This window comes from Neoarius graeffei, chromosome 6, assembly GCF_027579695.1.
Source record: "Neoarius graeffei isolate fNeoGra1 chromosome 6, fNeoGra1.pri, whole genome shotgun sequence".
In the NCBI taxonomy this organism is placed as follows: domain Eukaryota; kingdom Metazoa; phylum Chordata; class Actinopteri; order Siluriformes; family Ariidae; genus Neoarius; species Neoarius graeffei.
In genome coordinates, this window is record NC_083574.1 from 11,172,916 (window position 1) to 11,193,078 (window position 20,163).

Below are 20,163 nucleotides of genomic sequence, written 5' to 3' on the forward strand. Positions count from 1 at the left end.
TTACTGGAGGTCTTGGCTGTACACCACTCCGACTTGCCTCCTGCATTCATCCATTATCTCAGCCAGCAGAGCCGAATCCGAGTGAGACATCCAGGGACTTTCCTTCAGTCCTGGGGGAAGAAGACGGCATGTCCACAACAAAGGAAAGATGACATTTAGGTTACTCACATAATACCATGTTTAACACAGTGATCGGAAAAGGTTTAGAACTTGAGCGTTGACTTAAGGCCAATTTATGCTGACAACCCAGTCCTCGTAGATAGCGTCGCAGACAGTGTCTGCGTAGCCCCCCCACCTTCGCAGATGCTCTGCGCGCACCTCCCAAAAATTGTGACCACCGCAGAAGCCTCGCAGACAGCGTCGCAGACAAGAGGGCTCTGATTGGTCCACTCTACATCCGCTGTACATGCACTTCCGCTTCACTACTTTCCCGGTTTGGTTTGTTTTCACGACCACCATTTTTAAAAACACGAGCGAAGATGGAGCAGCACGAAGAGCGGTTGATTGAGGAAGTACGTACATCTATACGACTCCAGTTCTAGTCATTATAAGTAACCGGAGGATAAACACTCCACTAACCACACCCACCAACTACTCCTAGCGACTTCACGCCCCCTTGTGTTGTGGCAGTGAATAACATCGCGCACGCCTATTACTCCCCGCTCAACGATAAATTACAACTGTCTGCGAAAAGCTATCTGCGAAAGCCTTGTCGCAAGAGCATGCAGAGGCCTTTAGACTACGTTCAGACTGCACCCTGAAACGACCCATATCCGATTTTATTTGCCCATATGCGACCTGTATCCGATTTGTTATTGACAATCTGAACGACACAGATCCGATTTTTTCACATGCGATCCAGGCCGCTTGGATATGTGGTCCTAAATCCGATGCATATCCGTTATTTTCACATGCGACTGCAGTCTGACCGGACAGGTCGCATTCATGCGACCTACACGTCATCAACAAGAGACAACCGTCACTATTCTGCATTGGCTAATCCCGCCTCTTTGGTGGAAAACAACAACATTTGTACAGTTTTCAGAATTTAAATAGACTTTTATAGAATTGATCAAGCTAATGGTGGATTTGGTAGGGACCTGGATGTTGATCTGTTAGCCTGATTAAATAAAACAGTTTCTATAACTGATTTATAACTTAAACCATCTTGTATTATAAGATTGTTCTGGAAATTTCCAGTAATTTGACACCTTCGGTCTCAGTCTGCTGCCCACATTAATCAGATTATTGTGTGAGTTCCGCCGCCGCCGCCACAAAAACCACATCGCCAGGTCTCGCCTCATCTCCATAGCAAACTGCACTGGTGTTTCTGCACCTTGAGCCAGCGCTGAGAGAAGTTGCAGAATTCAGCTGGCTATAAACAATCTAAATAAATATTTATAAAAATGTATAAAAATGTTTATTAATATGACGAAATATTAATCAGTTCAGAAACAAAAACACACACGAGACCTCACACTTTAACACTAACCAGATAATTAAACCAACAAAAAAAAAAAAAGAAATCATTAAACGAGTGCGCTTTTTTTTTTTGTTTACGTATTACGTAGATGTGCTTATTACGTGTCAATTTGTGCATGCGGGACACTTTTGGGTCGTTTTCCGTTCATATTGGAGATCGCATACAAGTCTCATATAATTGGTAATGTGAACGGCCTAACAAAAAAATCGGATTTCACAACAAATCGGATATGGGTCGTTTCAGGTTGCAGTCTGAACGTAGTGTTAGGCAGGTAGCCACGACATGCAGTCTACTTGTTTTATAACTGATATTAGCACTGTTTGTGTATTTTTTTTTAATTTTATCTAAAGCCCTAGCTGTTAAGTCACAACAAGATGTGAAAGTGGAAGACAGTGATTGCATATACAAATTGAGTGTTTACTGGAACACATCTGTCCTTATTTCATTGAAATTCCCTATCTTTTGTTTAATACAGAGACTAAACTGATCAAGTATGACTCCAGATATTCTAAATAGTGATGTTAAGGAGTGCTTACCATATTTGTCGATGCAGTCATAGCACTTTATGTTTTTAGATTTTTTTTGTGTGTTCAACTGGTGGTACAGCAAGACTTTAGTGATCGATCAGCACAGCCAAACAACTCTGAGTCATGTTCCCCAAAAGCATCGCAAAGTTAAGATTGTTTCAACTAAGAGAGAGAAATACGTGATTCTCATTTATCATATGTGATCATTTAAGAATTATCTTTGTGCTGCAAAGCCTTTGGAACACTTGATTCAACCTTGGCTGGTTTTAAAATAAAGAACCATTTAGGAGTCAGGGTTGAGACTCCGTTGTAGATTGATCCAATTGCTCTAATAGAGAGAGAGAGAGAGAGAACCACACGGGGGGACCTAGTGAATGACCTGCAGAGAGCTGGGACCAAAGCAACAAAGGCTACCATCAGTAACACACTACGCCGCCAGGGACTCAAATCCTGCAGTGCCAGACGTGTCCCCCTGCTTAAGCCAGTACATGTCCAGGCCCGTCTGAAGTTTGCTAGAAAGTATTTGGATGATCCAGAAGAGGATTGGGAGAATGTCATATGGTCAGATGAAACCAAAAAAGAACTTTTTGGTAAAAACTCAACTTGTCGTGTTTCGAGGAGAAAGAATGCTGAGTTGCATCCAAAGAACACTATACCTACTGTGAAGCATGGGGGTGGAAACATCATGCTTTGGGGCTGTTTTTCTGCAAAGGGACCAGGACGACTGATCCGTGTAAAGGAAAGAATGAATGGGGCCATGTATCGTGAGATTTTGAGTGAAAACCTCCTTCCATCAGCAAGGGCACTGAAGATGAAACGTGGCTGGGTCTTTCAGCATGACAATCAGTCCCCCCAGGATTTCGCGGGCCTTTTTTGTGATTGTTGCGGGCTAAAATGTCTGATGTTGCGGGGGGGTTCCAAAAAATTGCGATGAAAGTTGCAGTGTTTTTTAGGTTTTTGTTGCAATTACATTGTGGGAGGAAGTGAAAGTTGCGAGAAATTGTTGCGATTTTCTCTTTTTGTGATTAAAATTGAGTGATTATGTTAAATATTAAGTTATTACTGAAAAACTATTGATTAAAAAAACAAAGACGCTGAGAAATGGTCCTATAAACAACTTTACCAATATAAAAGATTACCAGGACTACAAAAATGCAGAAAAATAGGCTTTACTTATCCAAATGCACCTATTGGTTCAAAAGTTAAAGTGCATAGAACCTCACAGCACAACATGAAGTTACCTTAAAATATAATATAAATGCCTCAGCTTTCATGTAAGAAAAAAAAAACTATTAATACTAGTACTGTGTGCAGGCAGTCTCTCCTGAAGACTAAATTAAACAATAATTATAAACTAATAAAATAAATGGCTCAGGCTTCATAGAAGAAAAAAAAAATTTGAACAGAATCTCACAGTATGATGCTGAAGCTGCCTAAACAATAGAAAATAAGATACCATTTTGACAAAAATGTTGGCATCCATTAATTTCTTGTATTAAGTAAAAAATAATGTAAAGTGCACACAGTCCTTCACTGTAAACATAACACACTTTCAGGAACAGAATTTAAGCCTACATAAACACTGGCTCGCACATCATGCAATGTTGCCAGATACTGCTGACGTTTTCCAGCGCAAAATATGTTCAAAACCCGCCAAAATGCACATAAAACCGCCCAATTAGACGGGAAACCGCCTAATTTGGCAACACTGTGCACATGCTGCTTCTCTTGAACGTATACACGGAAGTAAGGTGGAAGGTAGTTTGTCGACGTCACCTCAAGACGACGCCAACAATTGGTCAAATTTGCGGGAAAGTTGTGGTGATTGGATATAATTGCAACACCGCCCTGAATTCACGGGGATTGGTTGAATTTGCGTTGAAGTTGCAAATCGCAACATCGTGAAATCCTGGAGGGTCTGGACAATGATCCCAAACACACGGCCCGGGCAACAAAGGAGCGGCTTCATAAGAAGCATTTCAAGGTCCTGGAGTGGCCTAGCCAGTCTCCAGATCTCAACCCCATAGAAAATCTTTGGAGGGAGTTGAAAGTCCGTGTTGCCCAGCGACAGCCCCAAAACATCACTGCTCTAGAGGAGATCTGCATGGAGGAATGGGCCAAAATACCAGCAACAGTGTGTGAAAACCTTGTGAAGACTTACAGAAAACGTTTGACCTCTGTCATTGCCAACAAAGGGTATATAACAAAGTATCAAGATGAACTTTTGTTATTGACCAAATACTTATTTTCCACCATAATTTGCAAATAAATTCTTTAAAAATCAGATAATGTGATTTTCTGGATTTTTTTTTTCTCATTTTGTCTCTCATAGTTGAGGTATACCTATGATGAAAATTACAGGCCTCTCTCATCTTTTTAAGTGGGAGAACTTGCACAATTGGTGACTGACTAAATACTTTTTTGCCCCACTGTACATCTGCATACTCTCTTTGTGGATTACAGTTCAGCTTTTAATACAATAATCCTGGACATCCTTGTCAGAAAACTGGACAATCTCGACTTCCTCCTTCTCACATGTGCCTGGATAAAGGATTTTCTTACCAACCGGCCCCAGACTGTGAGACTTGGCCCCCACTTCTCCTCCACCCGCACGTTGAGCACCGGCTCTCCACAGGGCTGTGTGCTGAGCCCCCTCCTGTACTGCCTCTACTCCCACGACTGTAGTTCGACCCACAACAACAACCTCATCGTCAAGTTTGCTGACAACACCACAGTGGTCGGACTCATCTCAAAGGGAGACAAGGCAACCTACAGAGAGGAGGTCCTGAAGTTGGCAGCCTGGTGTTCAGAGAATAACCTCGCTCTGAACACCAAGAAAACCAAAGAGCTCATCATTGACTTCAGGAAGCACAGCACTGACCTAGCCCCCCTTTACATCAACAATGAGTATGTGGAGAGGGTCCACACCTTCCGGTTTCTCGGCGTCCTCATCTCCACTGACATCTCCTGGTCAGAGAACATTATAGCAGTCATTAAGAAGGCTCAGCAGCAGCTACACTTCCTGAGAGTCCTCAGGAAACACAACCTTGACTCCAACCTGCTGCTGACCTTCTACTGCTGATCCATCGAGAGCCTGCTGACATACTGTATCACAGTATGGTACGGCAGCTACACTGCTGCAGACAGGGAGAGGCTCCACAGAGTAGTAAAGGCAGCACAGAAGATCATCAGCTGCCCTCTCCCCTCCCTGATGGACATTTACACCTCCTGCTGCCTTAGCAGAGCTAAGAATCAAGGACAGCTCCCACCCTGGCTTTGATCTGTTTGACCTGTTGCCCTCAGGGAGGTGCTACAGGTGCATCAGGACAAAAACTAATAGATTCAAAAACAGCTTCTTTCCAAAAGCCATAACCACCCTGAACTCGAATATGCTCTGACTTTATAGTCTAACCCCCCTGTGCAATACTTCATAATGTGAAATACTTTATTTTATAATGTGCAATACCTTATAATATGACTCTCTCTGTGCAATACTTTATAATGTGCAATACCTCACTCCATAATGTGAAACACAACACATACGCCTCAGGACTGTACACCTTACCCACCCTTACACCCTCACTTTTTTTTTCCTTCTTCTCCTCTACACACTGTTTGCACTGTTATTGGAGTTGCTTTTAATCTCATAGTACATGGGTATAGTGACAATAAAGACATTCTATTCTATTCTATTCTATTCTATTCTATTCAAACATTGGGCAGAGAGATCACCATCTGGTGGTTGGTTTGATATAAGTTTGCCATCTATTGTATGGATGTAATGTGTATATTACATTACATTACTGGCATTTAGCAGACACTCTTGTCCAGAGCGATGTACAACAAGACCCTGAGATACCCATAGCAGTGAGCAGCCCTAGGGAGCATGTCAAGGGTACTTCAGCCATTCCTGCTGGTCCAGGGAATTAGACTGGTGACTTTTTGGTCCCAAAGCTGCTTCTCTAACCTTTAGATCATGGTTTCCCCAATATTATATACTATATCATGCATCTGAATCTATACATGGTCATGACTCCATGATCTTGTAATCAGCTGGGTGTGCTTTAAAAGCACACCTCAATGGCATTTCCATATTTGAGACATTTGTGTCCGATTAACTCGGTCCTCACCTTTGAAGAGACACTGACTCACTTCCTCAGCCTCGTATCTCAAACCAGTGCTGTTTTTGAAGTTGAGAGGCAGGTATGGCTCAGGTACTGGGTAGTGAGTTTCTTTCCCATTTACAGTCAGGGATGTGGGAGACCACATATGATCAGGGACCTGTTAAAAACATGGTACATGAATGTTACATGAGTGCATAGCAATGTGGTTTGGGCCTATATAGTTAACATTAGCAAAGCTACAGCAGTCTGGTGGATTTACCCGAATAGTTCCTTTAGTCCCAAAGATTACGGATTCGTTTCGAAGATTCACAGCTGATGTGCATGTACACACTGCTAATCGTCCCCAAGAGAACTTCAGCATGACCATCATGCTCTCATCCACTCCTGCAGTCCACATCAGTCAGAAGGGAAGAAGATGCTTTACTCAGTCTGTCAGGGGTTTACTCCCTCCCCCCTTGTTTTCTGCTTCTTTCAGTTTTCAAATGTGTCAGAGCTGCTTTGGTCCACTACCAACATAAGTTGTCTTAAATTACAAACCGCATTTCCAGAAAATTTGGGATATTTTCCAAAATGCATTAAAAACAAAAATCTGTGATTTGTTCATTCATTCATGTGAACCTCTATTTCACTGACAAAAGAACAAAGATAAAAGATTTACAATAGTTTTACTGACCAATATAATTGTATTTTGTAAATATAAAGTTAGAATTTGATGCACTGCAAAAAAATAAAATGAATGAGTAGAAAATTACTTAATGCTAGTGAAATTACCTTGCTGCATGGACAGATATTTTTACTTGACAAGACATCTTAGAATAAGTTGGTTGGAATCTAGAACTAGGTTTAATAATCTCAGAATTGGTGTCTTGTATTCTTCCAATAGGAAATGCTAGATCGTTTCAACTATTTAAGATATTTTCACTTGCTAAAATAGCATTTTTTTTGCATTGTGCCTTCAACAAACTCAAAAAAAATTGGGACGGAGGCAAAATTAGAGTTAAAAAGTTTACAGATGTCAGACCTGCGTGCAGCATTGTCGCCTCACAGCAAGAAGCTCCAGGGTTCGAGCCCAGCAGCTGGCGAGGGCCTTTCTGTGCGGAGTTTGCATGTTCTCCCTGTGTCTGCGTGGGTTTCCTCCGGGTGCTTCAGTTTCCCCCACAGTCCAAAGACATACAGGTTAGGTTAATTGGTGGCTCTAAATTGACCATACTGTAGGTGTAAATGTGAGTGTGAATGGTTGTTTGTGTCAGCCCTGCGATAACCTGGTGGCTTGTCCAGGGTGTATGCTGCCTCTTGCCCATAGTCAGCTGGGATAGGCTCCAGCTTGCCTGCAACCCTGTAGAACAGGATAAGCGGCTACAGATAATTGATGGATGGATGGACCTGTGTGCTTTGGCATGTGCACCAGAAGGACTCTCGGGCATGCTCTGGATTGCACGTGCTGAGCGGACTCTTGCATGCATGCTGTTAATGAGGCTCACCTGCACATGATTAAGACGCATCAGACTGAAAGAGACTGAAAACGCATCCTCGGTGTGAAGTGTTGCGCTACCTTTTGGACACTTTACTAAGCCTTATTTTCCTGTGTTGACTTCCTGGTTTCCTGATTCCCATTCCTGTTCCGCGTTTCCGTTTTTGTCTTTGCCTGTGATATTCTGTTTGTGTCTCACCTGACCCTGTGTTCATTTCTCATTTATGATATTGCCTGCTGATTTGGATTGTCTACCCATGTTTACTTTCCTTAATAAGACTTCTTCTGCATATACATCCATATCCAACCTATCCCTGACAGAATACTGTACCAAACAATGGATGTAGCAAAAGGGTTCCAGTACGCCATGCCACACCACTTCTGGAATTTTGTACCTCAGCCCCTAGCCTCATTTTTCCAGCAGCATACTGGAGTAGATACTCCAACACCCTATGAGCAAGAGTATCACCCTTGTGGATTCAGCATGCAGTGTGGGCTCATTTATGCAGACTTTGAAGAACCCAAGCCTCCAGAACCCATCTGGGTAAACTGCATGATTTCCTGGCTGACTGGACGAGTACGCCAATGGGCCCAGTCCCTCATAAGAGTAGAGCACCCATGCCTTCAGAACTCACATGATTTTCAGGACATCCTCTGGTATGTGTTTGAGTCCTTAGAGAAGGAGGACCCCCCATGAAATTTTTTGGGAGGGCGTTATCCCATCTGAGGCTGAGGCAGCGGCAGCAGAGGAGGCCATTGCTCCAGAGCTCCTCCTAGAGGCTGTTGTTCCATAGCCAGTCCCACAGCCAATCCCAAAGCCAGCACCTGAACCAGAACCTGTGTCAGAGCCAGAGCCACCTCCCTGAACCAGAGCACAAACCAGAGCCAGGACCAGTGCAAGAGTCAGTGCCAGTACGAGAGTCTGTGACAGAACCAGCGTCAGTCAGTGCCAGTGCCAACATTGGAGCCAGTGTCAGTACCAGTGTCAGCTCCAGTGCCGGCTCCAGAGCCAGTGCCAGCTCCAGCACAAGAGCCAGTGCCACAACCTGAGCCAGTTCCAGAACCGGTGCCAGAGGACGATGGGGTGGCATCTGCCTTAGCTGGCCATGAAGACATTGTTGTCTCACTGCTGGGTCCTGACCAGGACCAGAATGATGCACAGACAGAGCTCAAGCCCATGTCGGAGTCCAGTACAGGGTCCAAGTCATGTCCAGAGTTCGAGCCCGTATCCGGTCCAGAGTCCAAGTCATGCCTGGAGCTTGAGCCCGTATCCAGTCCAGAGTCTAAGTAAGGTCCAGAGCTTGAGCTCTCATCCAGTCCAAGGTCCAGTCCAGAGTCCAAGTCAAGTTCAGGGTTCGAGCCCACTTCAAGCCTAGAGTCCAAGTTCTGTCCTGAGCCCGAGCCCCCACCTGAGCCAAGTATCCGGTGCCATGCCGGCTCAGAGCGACTCACTGGTGGCATGGCACCCAGCATCAGGCCCTCATCCCTGGGGCCAGGAAGGATGGATTTTTGCTCCCAGAGGGAGCTCTTGGGGGGGGGCTGTCAGACCTGCATGCTTTGGCGTGCGCACCAGAAGGACTGTCAGGCGTGCTCCAGACTGCGCACACGTGCCGAGCGGACTCTCACACGTGTGATGTTAATGAGGCTGACTTGCACATGATTAAGATGCATCAGCGTGCCAATATAAAGAGACTGAAAATGCACACTCGGTGCGAAGTATTGCAGTGCCTTTTGGACACTTTACCTCATTTTCCTGTGTTGACTTCCTGGTTTCCTGATTCCAAAATATTTTTCCTGTTCTGTGTTTCTGTTTTTGCCTGTGATATTCTGTTTGTGCTTCACCCAATCCTGTGCTTGTTCCATGTTTATGATATTGCCTGCCGATTTGGATTGTCTGCCTGTGTATTTATTTTCCTTAATAAAACTACTTCTGCACATACATCCATATCCAACCTATCCCTGACAATAGGATATTCAAGTAACACCATTTTGGAAGATTTCACAATAAGCAGGTTAATTGGTAACAAGTGAGGGCATCATGATTGGGTATAAAAAGAGTATGCACCAAAGGCTCAGTCTTTGCAAGCAAGGATGGGTTGTGGCTCACCCATTTGTGCCAAAATTCATGAGAGAAATGTTAGTAAATTTGAAAAGAACATTTCTCCACACAAGATTGCAGAAAATTTAGGTCTTTCAAAACCTACAGTATCTAGTGCATCTCAAACAATTAGAATATCGTGAAAAAGTTCAACATTTTCCATCAGTTATTTAAGAAAGTGAAAATTTTATATATGCGAGACTCATTACACAAACTAAAATGTTTCAGGCATTTTTCTATTTTAATCATTATGACCTACAGCAAAAAAAAAACCCCACAAAATAGGAGTATTTAATTTAGAGTTTGAGTCAAACAGTATGGATACCATTTATCTTTCAGTCTAGTTCAGTACACACAACAGCAATCATAGGTAAGAGTGCTGATTTGACAGTTGTCCAGAAGTTGCTCATCAACACCCTCCACAAGGAGGGTAAGCCACAGGAGGTCACTGCTGAAAAAGCTGGCTGGAAAAGGTGCACAAGCAACAGAGATAACCACAACCTTGTGAGGATTGTCAAGAAAAGTCAATTCAAGAACTTGGGAGAGCTTCACAAGGAGTGGACTGAGGCTGGTGTCAGTGCATCAAGAGCTACCATGCACAGACTTTTTCAGGAAAAGGACCACAACTGTCACATTCCTAATATCAAGCCACTCCTGAACCAGAGACATCATCATAAACGTCTTACCTGGGCTAAGGAGAGAAAGAACTGGACTATTGCTCAGTGGTCCAAAGTCCTCTTTTCAAATAAAAGTAAATTTTGCATTTCATTTGGAAATCAAGGTCCTAGAGTCTGGAGGAAGAGAGGAGAGGCACAGAGTCCAAGGTCTTTGAAGTCCAGCATGAAGTTTCTGCAGTCTCTGATTTCAGCCAGGTCATCTGCTGGTGTTGGTCCACTGTGTTTTCTCAAGTCCAAATTCAACATAGCCATCTACTAGGAGATTTTAGAGCACTTTATGCTTCCATTTGCTGACACGCTTTATGGAGATGCTGATTTCCTTTTCTAGCAGGACTTAGCACCTGCCCACAGTGCCAAAACTACTACCAAATGGTTTGCTGACCATATTACTGTGCTTGATTGGCCAGCCAACTCGCTTGACCTGAAGCCCATTGAGAATCTATAGGGTATTGTCAAGAGGAAGATGAAACACCTGACCCAAAAATACAGACAAGCTGAGGGCTGCTATCAAAGCAACCTGGGCTTCAATAACACCTCAGCAGTGCCACAGGCTGATTGCCTCCATGCCATGTCACATTGATGCAGTAATTTGTGGTAAATGAGCCCCAACCAAGACATTTTTTAAATCCTTTTTTGATTGATCTTAGGAAATATTCTAATAATTTGCAATACTGGATTTCTGCTTATGGGCTATAAGCCATAATCACCAAAATTAAAGCAAAAATATATTTTTTAAATATTTCACTTTGTGTAATGAATGTACAATATATGAAAGTTTACCTTTTTTAATTAAATTACAAAAAAAAATTACTTTCATGATATTCTAATTGAGATACTAGTCATATTGTGAAAATATTCAGGGAATTCAGAGACATCAGTGTGTAAAGGGCAAGATTGGAAACCAGTATTGAATGTACATGACTTTTGAGCCCTCAGGTGGCACTGTGTCAGAAACAGTCCTGCTAATGTGACAAATATAGCCACATGTACTCTGGAGTCTCAGCAGGCACAGTCTGCTGCTGCATCCAGAAATGCAACCTGAAACTATATTGTGTAAGGAGGAAGCCATTCATCAATTCTATGCAGAAACACTGATTTCTCTGGGCCCAAACTCATCTCTGTTGGAACAAAAGACAGTGGAAACATGTGCTGTGGTCAGATGAGTCCACATTTCAGCTTGTTTTCAGGAAAACTGGACATAGAGTTCTCAGTGCCAAAGGTGAGCATGACCATCCAGTTTATCAAAGAAAGGTGTAAAAGCCAGCATCTGTGATGGGTGGGGCGCATTAGTGCCCAGGGCATGGGTGAGCTGCATGTGTGTGAAGGTGCCATTGATATATTGGGACTTATGTTGCCATCAATGTGACGTCTAAGCAGGACACCGCCAGGTCACGTCCTGGACGGGCTACAACAGTGTGGCTTCATATAGACAGAGTGCATGTGCTTGACCGGCCTGCTGCCAGTCCAGAACTGTCTCCTCTTGAGAATGTATGGTGCATCATGAAGAGGAGAATCATACAATGGTGACCACAGATGAAGTCTTGTATCAAGCAAGAATGGACAAATTCCAATTGCAAAACTGCAACAATGAGTATTCTCAGATCCCATACAAATAAAACGTGTTAAGTGTTAAAAAGGTAACGTGATGTAATAAAACGGTAATAATGCCTCTGTCACAACTTGAGTGTGCTGCAGGCATCAAATTCTAACTTCATTTATGTTTACAAAATATAATTGTTAGTCCATTTCATGTGAATTAACAATTAGATTTTTGTTTTTACTGCATTCTGGAAAATATCCCAACTTTTCTGGAAATTAGTTTTTTAGTTATTAACCACAGCCAGAGTATTCAAGATGTATTCATGCTGATGTAGCATGTTTGGTGCAATCTTTGGTCACAACTCAGAGCACCTACCTGTGTCTAGACAGACTCCAGTAGCCTGGACGCTCTCAGGTTTCTCCCCATCGTACACCATGAGGACAAACTGCAAGCAGTAGATGCCATGGTTGAGCAGTGCACCTCCTCCCAGCTCCTTCTCCACAAAGCGAGGGGTGGTGTTCTGGTCTTCCCCAAGGTCCGCTCTCACCAGCTTCACCTCCCCTATTGCTTCCTGTGCCAGCAACCTGGAGATCTCCATCGAGACAGGAAAGAAGCGTGTCCACACAGCCTGGACAGGACAAGAGAGGTGAGGAAAAGTTGCATATCTGTGAGGCAGAGGCATACTCAAGGATTAGAACCGATAAAAATCTGCTTAACTAGCATGGCTACAAGTGGAACGTCTTGTTGAATCTTCGAAAAACTGGTGCACAATACATATTGTGCAAACCTGCTTACTTCCATCAAGAAGACGTTATTAGTCCTTGCTGCAGACACCAGCTCCTTCACTTCTCTCAGATTCATGGCTAGTGGTTTCTCACACAGAACGTTCTTCTTAGCATTGAGGAAGAGGATTCCTACTGGGTGATGATAGGGTTGGATGGTGCCGACATACACCACATCTATAAATGGAGATACAGTCAGATAGTATGATTTAGAGCAGAAGTACCCAGTGTAGGGTTGTTTTTTTTGCACCTTTAAAGTGGTAGGCATGTTGTGCAAATCAAATGGTGCCAACCCCTGAAAAATCCATTTTTATTCCAGCTTGTAATGCGACAAAACAGGAAAAACACCAAGGGGGATGAATACTTTTGCAAAGCACTGTAGAAATAAATTTTACATTCAGGTGCATTATAAACTCCAGACCTATCTCAGGATCTTTGGCCAGATCCTCATAGCTGCCGTACGCTTTAGGGATGCAGTGTTTCTTGGCGAACTCTTCTGCTCGCTTTGAGTCACGCGCTGCCACAGCAACCACCTGAAATTCATTTCCATTCAAGTCATTAATACAGCTGGAAGACATGAACAGGAAACATGAAATGACTGACATTTTTGGGGAACTAATTTGAATTTGTGCCAGCAAAGCCCAACAAAGGAAAGAAAAAGATATCACATTAAAATGCAGTGCTTCTTTCATATTTTATAACCCAAAGATTATTGTTTTTTTTTTTAATTTTTTAAGAAATAGAATGCAAAATTTGCAAAAATTGCAAATGCCAAATACATATTTTATCTAAATTAAGCATCAGGGAAAGAAATGTTAACATCACCTGAGAGCTTTGACTGATCATGCAAGCAAATTAGTGTTCAAGCCCAAAGGGGAAATGGATTACAATATCCAACACAGAGTTTAACCATTTGAATTTTTGGAAATTTTGAAAAGTTTATTTATACTTTGTGGACTGATGGTCAACAGTTAGCACAGCTCCATTTTCTTGATTCAGATTGCTATGGGTGGTCATATGTTAATGAGAGGTGGTAGAATAAAAATGAGAGGAGATTCTATGCATGAAATAAACTTTTGTAACTGGCCTGTTCTCTCCACCTATTTTCTTTCTATGGCCGTTACAGATTGGGTGTCAGAATGCAGGCACTCATGGATGTAAGTGCAGGGGACAGCGTCCTCTGGGAGCTATAATCTTCTCAGGACATCCTCTCCCCTTGGTGCAGGTTTGTCAGGGTGCTGGGTGTGGAATTCTTGTATCAACAGGGGGTCTAGAATGTCCTTACCTTCTACCCAGCTATGTTCCTCTGGTCCATAGTCTTCCCACTCTACCAGGTATTCCAACTGTCCTCCTTCTGAAATCAAGGATTCTGTTTACCTTGTAGATGGGTTCTCCCTCAACACTCAGAGGCTGGTGTTCTTGGACGACAGTGTTCTCAGAAAGTGGACCTTGAGTAGTGGGTTTCAGACATGACACATGGAATGTAGGAGCAATGCGACTGTGCGGTGGGAGCTCTAGTCTGTAGGAGACCTCTTTGATGTGACGTAGCACCCTGTATGGGCCGATATAGCATGCCTGAAGTTTCTTGCATGAATTGGGTTCCCTTAGGTCATGTGTGGATACCCATACTCTGTCACCTGGTGAAAATTCCAGATTGTTACCTCTGTGTTTGTCGGCATACTCCTTGTACTTGGCATTCACCACCTCAAAGTGCTGGTGAACCTCCTCCCATACTGCTTGGCTTTTGGAGAACCAGTCCTCCACTGCCTGTACCTGTGCTGGTGAGTCATCCCACAGGAACAAGGGTGGTTGGTAGCCAAGTATGCACTGGAAAGGTGTTAACTGTGTAGCTGAGTGTTTGAGTGAATTTTGTGCATATTCAGCCCACGGGATGAAACGAGACCAGTCCCCCTGATTCCTCATGCAGAAGATTCTCAAAAAAACAACCAACCTCCTGGTTGGCCCGTTCCACCTGGCCGTTGGACTGTGGATGATATCCAGACGTGAGGCTTACTTGACACTCCAAGACATTCCATAGCTGTGATATGAACTGGGGACCACAGTCGCTGACAATATCCTCAGGGATACCAAATTACCTGAATACCTTTTGAAACAGCAGTTCTGCTGTCTGAAACACAGTAGGAATGCCTGGTAAGGGAATGGGTCTCAGAGCCTTTGAAAATTGGTCCACAGTAACCATGATTGCTGTTTTACCCTGAGATTGTGATAGGTCTGTGATGAAGTCAATGGCCAGGTGGGACCATGGTCTCTGAGGTACAGGGAGGGGACACAGTTTACCAGAGGGAAGGGTTCATGGAACCTTTGCTTGGGCGCATTTGGAGCAGGAAGCGATGAAGTGGTTAATTTCGATCCGCATCTTCTCCCACCAGTATTTACTCCTTAGCATTTGGTAAGTTCTTTGACTACTAGGGTGACCTGTGGCAGGAGATGCATGTGCCCATGTGATGAGTTTACTTCGAAGTTGCTTGAGGACGTATAGCAAATCAGGTGGTGCCCAGAGGAGTGCCCTTCGGGGTTGGGAGGCTCTTATCTCTTTATCCATTTCCCAAGTGATTGAATGAAGCATTCTGGTGCAAGAACGGGATGAGGTTCAGGGATACAAGGTGCTGGACTGAAGGTTTGGGACAGAGCATCAGCCTTAGTGTTCTTATGCCCAGGATGGAAGGAGATCATGAAATCAAACTTTGTGAAGAAGAGAGCCCATTGGGCCTGACGTGGGTTCAGTCTCTAAGTTTTTGTGGTCGGTTAGTATCACAAAGGGGTGTGTAGCTCCTTCTAACCAGTGCCTCCATTCCTCGAGGGCAAGCTTAACGGCTAGTAGTTCACGATTCCTGTCGTCATAGTTCCTCTCAGCTGATGAGAGCTGCTTAGAAAAGAAAGCCACAGGGCGAAGCTTTGGATTCTTGCTGAAGCGTTGGGATAGCACCCCTCCCACTCCAGTCTCTGAGGCATCCACCTCGACTGTGAAAGGCTTGGTTGGATCAGAATGCTGTAGGATGGGGGCTGAGGTGAACACAGTCTTGAGTCAGCCAAAGGGTCCCTCAGCTGCAGGGTTCCAGAGAAGACACTTGGGACCTTTCTTTAGCAGGGCGGTTAAGGGAGCCATGATGGTGCTGAAACCTCCGATAAACTGTTGGTAGAAGTTAGCGAAACCTAGAAAACGTTGAAGCTCCTTCACAGATGTGGGTACCGGCCAAGACATGACAGCAGACACCTTGGAGGAATCTATGCTGACTCCTTCTGCACTGATGACGTAACCCAGAAATGAAATCTGATGTAAATGGAATTCACACTTCTCAACTGTAATGTAGAGGCGATTCTTGAATAGACGCTTCAGAACTGACCTGATGTGTTCCAGGTGATTTACTTCATCAGGGGAGTAGATCAGAATGTCGATGTATGCAAATACAAACTTCCCCAGCACGTCGTTTGAGACATTGGAAAATACTGGGTGCTGAAGAAAGGCCATATGGCATGACCCAGTACTAAAAATGGCTGGCAGTGGTGCTAAAAGCCATCTTCTATTCGTCGCCCTCTCAGATTTTGATGAGGTTGTATGCACTGCGCAGGTCAAGCTTAGAGAAGATTTTAGCAAAACGTAGTTGTTCTAAAGCAGAGGGAACCAGTGGAAGTGGATATGGGTACTTTACAGATATTTTGGTTTAGTCCTCTGAAGTCTATACAAGGTCAAAGGCCTCCCCCCCTTTTCTCCACAAAGAAGGATGCTGCAGAGGCAGGTGACTTGGAGGGACGAAGGTAACCCTGTTTGAGTGCTTCCTGAATGTACTCCTCCATTGCAGCCTGTTCCTTCTGGGAAAGCGGGTAGATGCGGCTGTGTGGAGGTGACGTGCCTGGGAGGAGATCAATGGCGCAATCGTAAGGGCGATGTGGTGATAGGCCACAAGCCTTACCCTTACTAAAAACCTCCTGCCAAGATATCAGAGGGTCGTGGAGCTGTAACCCAGGATGATGTCATGGTTAACCGTAGAAGTAAAATGAGTTCAGAATGGAGAGCTCCTACTTGGATGCGAACAGGAGTGGTTCTAGGTGTGATGAGACCATTTCCAATAGGTCCTCTGTTGATGGTTCTGATGCTGAGTGGACTCTGCAGAGGGGTTGTGGACAGGTTGAACTCCTGGATGATCGAACTGTCTATGAAGTTGCCCTCTGCCCCTGAGTCAACAAATGCAGATAACACGTGGGTCGAGGCTGACAGTTTCAACAACACAGGTACTTTCAATGTTTGGGAGTTAAATTTTCTCACCGGACTTGCCATGTCAGGAACAGGCTCAGAGTTGTTGCAAATAGAGCAGGCTGGACACTGTGCTATATGATGGTTGGAACTCCCACAATAGAAGCATAGCACCTCGCATCGCCTTCTCTCTTGTTCCGAGTGTTTCAGCCTAGTTTGAGAAACCTCCATGGGTGTGGATGCATCAGCTGACCGAGCTGGTCTGGTGTCCTCCTTGAGAGAGGGTTGGCTGGAAAGTAGATGATCCAGTCGAATAGCGAGGTCTATGAGGGAGTTCAAAGTAATATGTTCATCTCTACAAGCCAGTTCACTCAGTATTTCAGGACAAAGACCTTGGCAAAACACTGCTTTCAGAGCCGGCTCATTCTATCCACTAGTGGCTGCAAGAGTTCGGAAATCCAGTGCATACTTGGCTACTCCTCTTGCCCCTTGGGTGATAGTGAGTCAACTTTCACCGACTTCTATTCCTTCAGGTTTGTGATCGAACAATCGTTTGAATAGTTCTAGAAGATGCTCATATGAGGTGGTATGCTCCTCTCCACTCTTCCATACTGCACTAGCCCACTGTAGCGCCTTACCGGTGAGAAAAGAGAGAAACTTTGCAATCTTATGTTTGTCAGGGAGGTTTGGCATGGTAGCGAAGTACATGGAGCACTGAAGCAGAAATCCCCTACAGTTAAGGGCATCGCCAGCATATTTCTCAGGAGTTGGGAGAAGCTGCACGAGAGTTGAAGAGGCATCAGAGTGCGTTAGACTTTGGGCATTGTAGTCTTGGGAACCCATGTTTGTAGTTCAGTTAGAGTTTCGACTCATAACACCATTACTGACACTGGGAAGGTAACAGTCCACTAAATCCCAGTATGTCCCCAAGTCACATCGACATATTTCAAAAATGAGCAAAACAAGTATTTTCCATGGCAAATCCCATTTAATAAATAACTAAGTGAAAACATCGGCAAATTGCTGTGACATAAAAGGAATACAACACTTTGGGATGTGGTGTTATTGGAAAAGAATGCAGTCCAGGAATGCATCAGGCCCCATCACTCCAGCTTATCGTTAATTATTTAACTGTAATGCACACACCCCAAGTGACTAAATGCACTCTAATCACATAAAAAAGAGTCCTGAAAGTGTAAGGTGAAGTGACTTGTGGAAGTGAGTGTGTTCATCTGCAGTACCTGGTGTTCTTCAGGAGGAAGAGTCTTCAACGCCACTGTGAAGTCGTGACTGATTTTCCCAGCAGAGCAGATTCCCCAACGGACAACCATGATCGCGACTCACTCTCTCTCTCTCTCTCTCTCTCTCACACACACACACACACACACAAGTGAAATAAAGGTGTTTTTTCTCTTTTAGGGGACTTGCCATATAAAAAGATGACCAGAAGAGGGTGACAAATTCATGAGTCAACTAGAACCTGAAAGTGACCAAATTCCCTATAAAATATACAAATATGACCAATACAACCAGCTAGAACCAGCTGGAAACTGATAAAACCCTGTAAAACCATCAAACCTGAACATCCTGACCAGCTAGAACTAGTTTAACCAGCATGAAGGTGACCAAAACTCTTTTAAAAAAAAAAAAACCCCATAGTATAACCACCTAGAACCAGCCTGAAAGTGACCAAATTCCCTAAAACCATCAAATCTGACAGCCTGACCAGCCAGAACCAGCCTGAAACTGGTCAAAACCCCTGTAAAACCATCAAGCCTGAACAACCAGCTGGAGCCAGTATAACCAACATGAAAGTGACCAAAATTAAAAAAAAAAAAATCAAGCCGAACCAGCCTCAAAGTGACCAAATTCCCTAAAACCATCAAATCTGACAGCCTGACCAGCTAGAACCAGTATGACCAGCCTAAAAGTGACCAAAACTCCATAAAACCATTGAACCTGACCAGTCTGCTCTGTTAGAACTAGCAAGAAAGTGAATTAAACCCCTCAAATAGTCATCAAACCTGGCAGCATGACCAGCTACAACCAATCTGACCAGCTTTCCCCCAAAATCATTTAGAGTTCTTGACCACTGTTGTATATATATAAAGAAAGAAAGAAAGAAAGTCTTTAAATTCTTATCGAGTATTGTTCCTCATTTATTGAATTCTTCCTAATTTTTCCCCTTCGGTCAATTCCTCATGGCGAGTCAGTGATAACACAGTAACATAATGATTTATTCAGATCAACTAATGAAAGTTTTGACACAAACTTGGCCTCAGTTTGAAATCTTCCATTTAGGTGAATCTGCAATTTAAAGTGCTGATAAAGAAGATAATATCTATGATCTCTGCAAATTTAAGTCTTAAATATGTTATACACTACATATATGTGTTATATGGAATTTATAATCAAATTATGATTTCCTGAAGTTGATTTTTTTTAAACCTGATCAACTCTATATGCCTCTAGGGGGCAGTGTTGAACCACAGTAAAAACTTTCTGAGACTTGCTTAAACAGATTTCTTGTTCTTCTTCTTCTAGCTGTATGTTCATTAGGTTATTTCTCTTCCACAACAACAACAAAAAAAGTATGATCACGTGACAAAGTTGGGGGAAAAAGATTAAATAAACATATGAACAAATAAATTAAAAATAAAAAGACACTTTCTAGGCAGCATGGTGGTGTAGTGGTTAGCACTGTCGCCTCACAGCAAGAGGGTCCGGGTTTGATCCCCATGGCCGGCAAGGGCCTTTCTGTGCGGAGTAGACCCCGAAGCCGTTTGTTTTCAGGATAATGGCTGGCTGATGAAATTATTGGCTGGCTAGCTGACTCAGCCAAAACCTTAATGGCTGCTGCAGCCACCAAAATGTTTATGGCTACAAATGGCTGATACTGGACGTCACTGTGTGGCATATATCCGGGCGAACGGATCAAACAAATGGGGGGAATAAATAGCAAATTACCACAGGTCCCCTGGTCTCTTACTTCATTGTAAATATAAATCTAGCAAGATTGTAGTTCAATGCTAATAATAAGCTAATCTGGATTGTTCGAGGAAGGCATCTAGCTATCTACTCTCACTAGCAATGACCAGTGAAGGACTGGCAGCTATCTTACTATGATGAAAGTAGAGTGGTGGAGTACTTTTTTTTTTATCAATCTCGAAGTATGTGAAACAAACAAACAAACAAAAAAAATACCTTTACACTTTCCCTCAGCAGCGGCAAAGAATGCAGCCATCTCG

The 20,163-nt window shown here is 43.6% G+C and overlaps 1 protein-coding gene across 1 annotated transcript; it reads right to left on the reverse strand.

Moving 5' to 3' along the window:
- Positions 1 to 18,246, reverse strand: LOC132887375 (trans-1,2-dihydrobenzene-1,2-diol dehydrogenase-like). The gene is made up of 7 exons (XM_060922845.1): positions 18,157 to 18,246; positions 13,124 to 13,235; positions 12,716 to 12,879; positions 12,296 to 12,548; positions 6,394 to 6,518; positions 6,141 to 6,291; positions 1 to 110 (listed from the first exon to the last, which is right to left on the reverse strand). The coding sequence occupies exons 1-7, from the start codon at positions 18,244 to 18,246 to the stop codon at positions 1 to 3; spliced, it is 1,005 nt and encodes a 334-aa protein (XP_060778828.1).
- Positions 18,247 to 20,163: the final 1,917 nt, after the last annotated feature.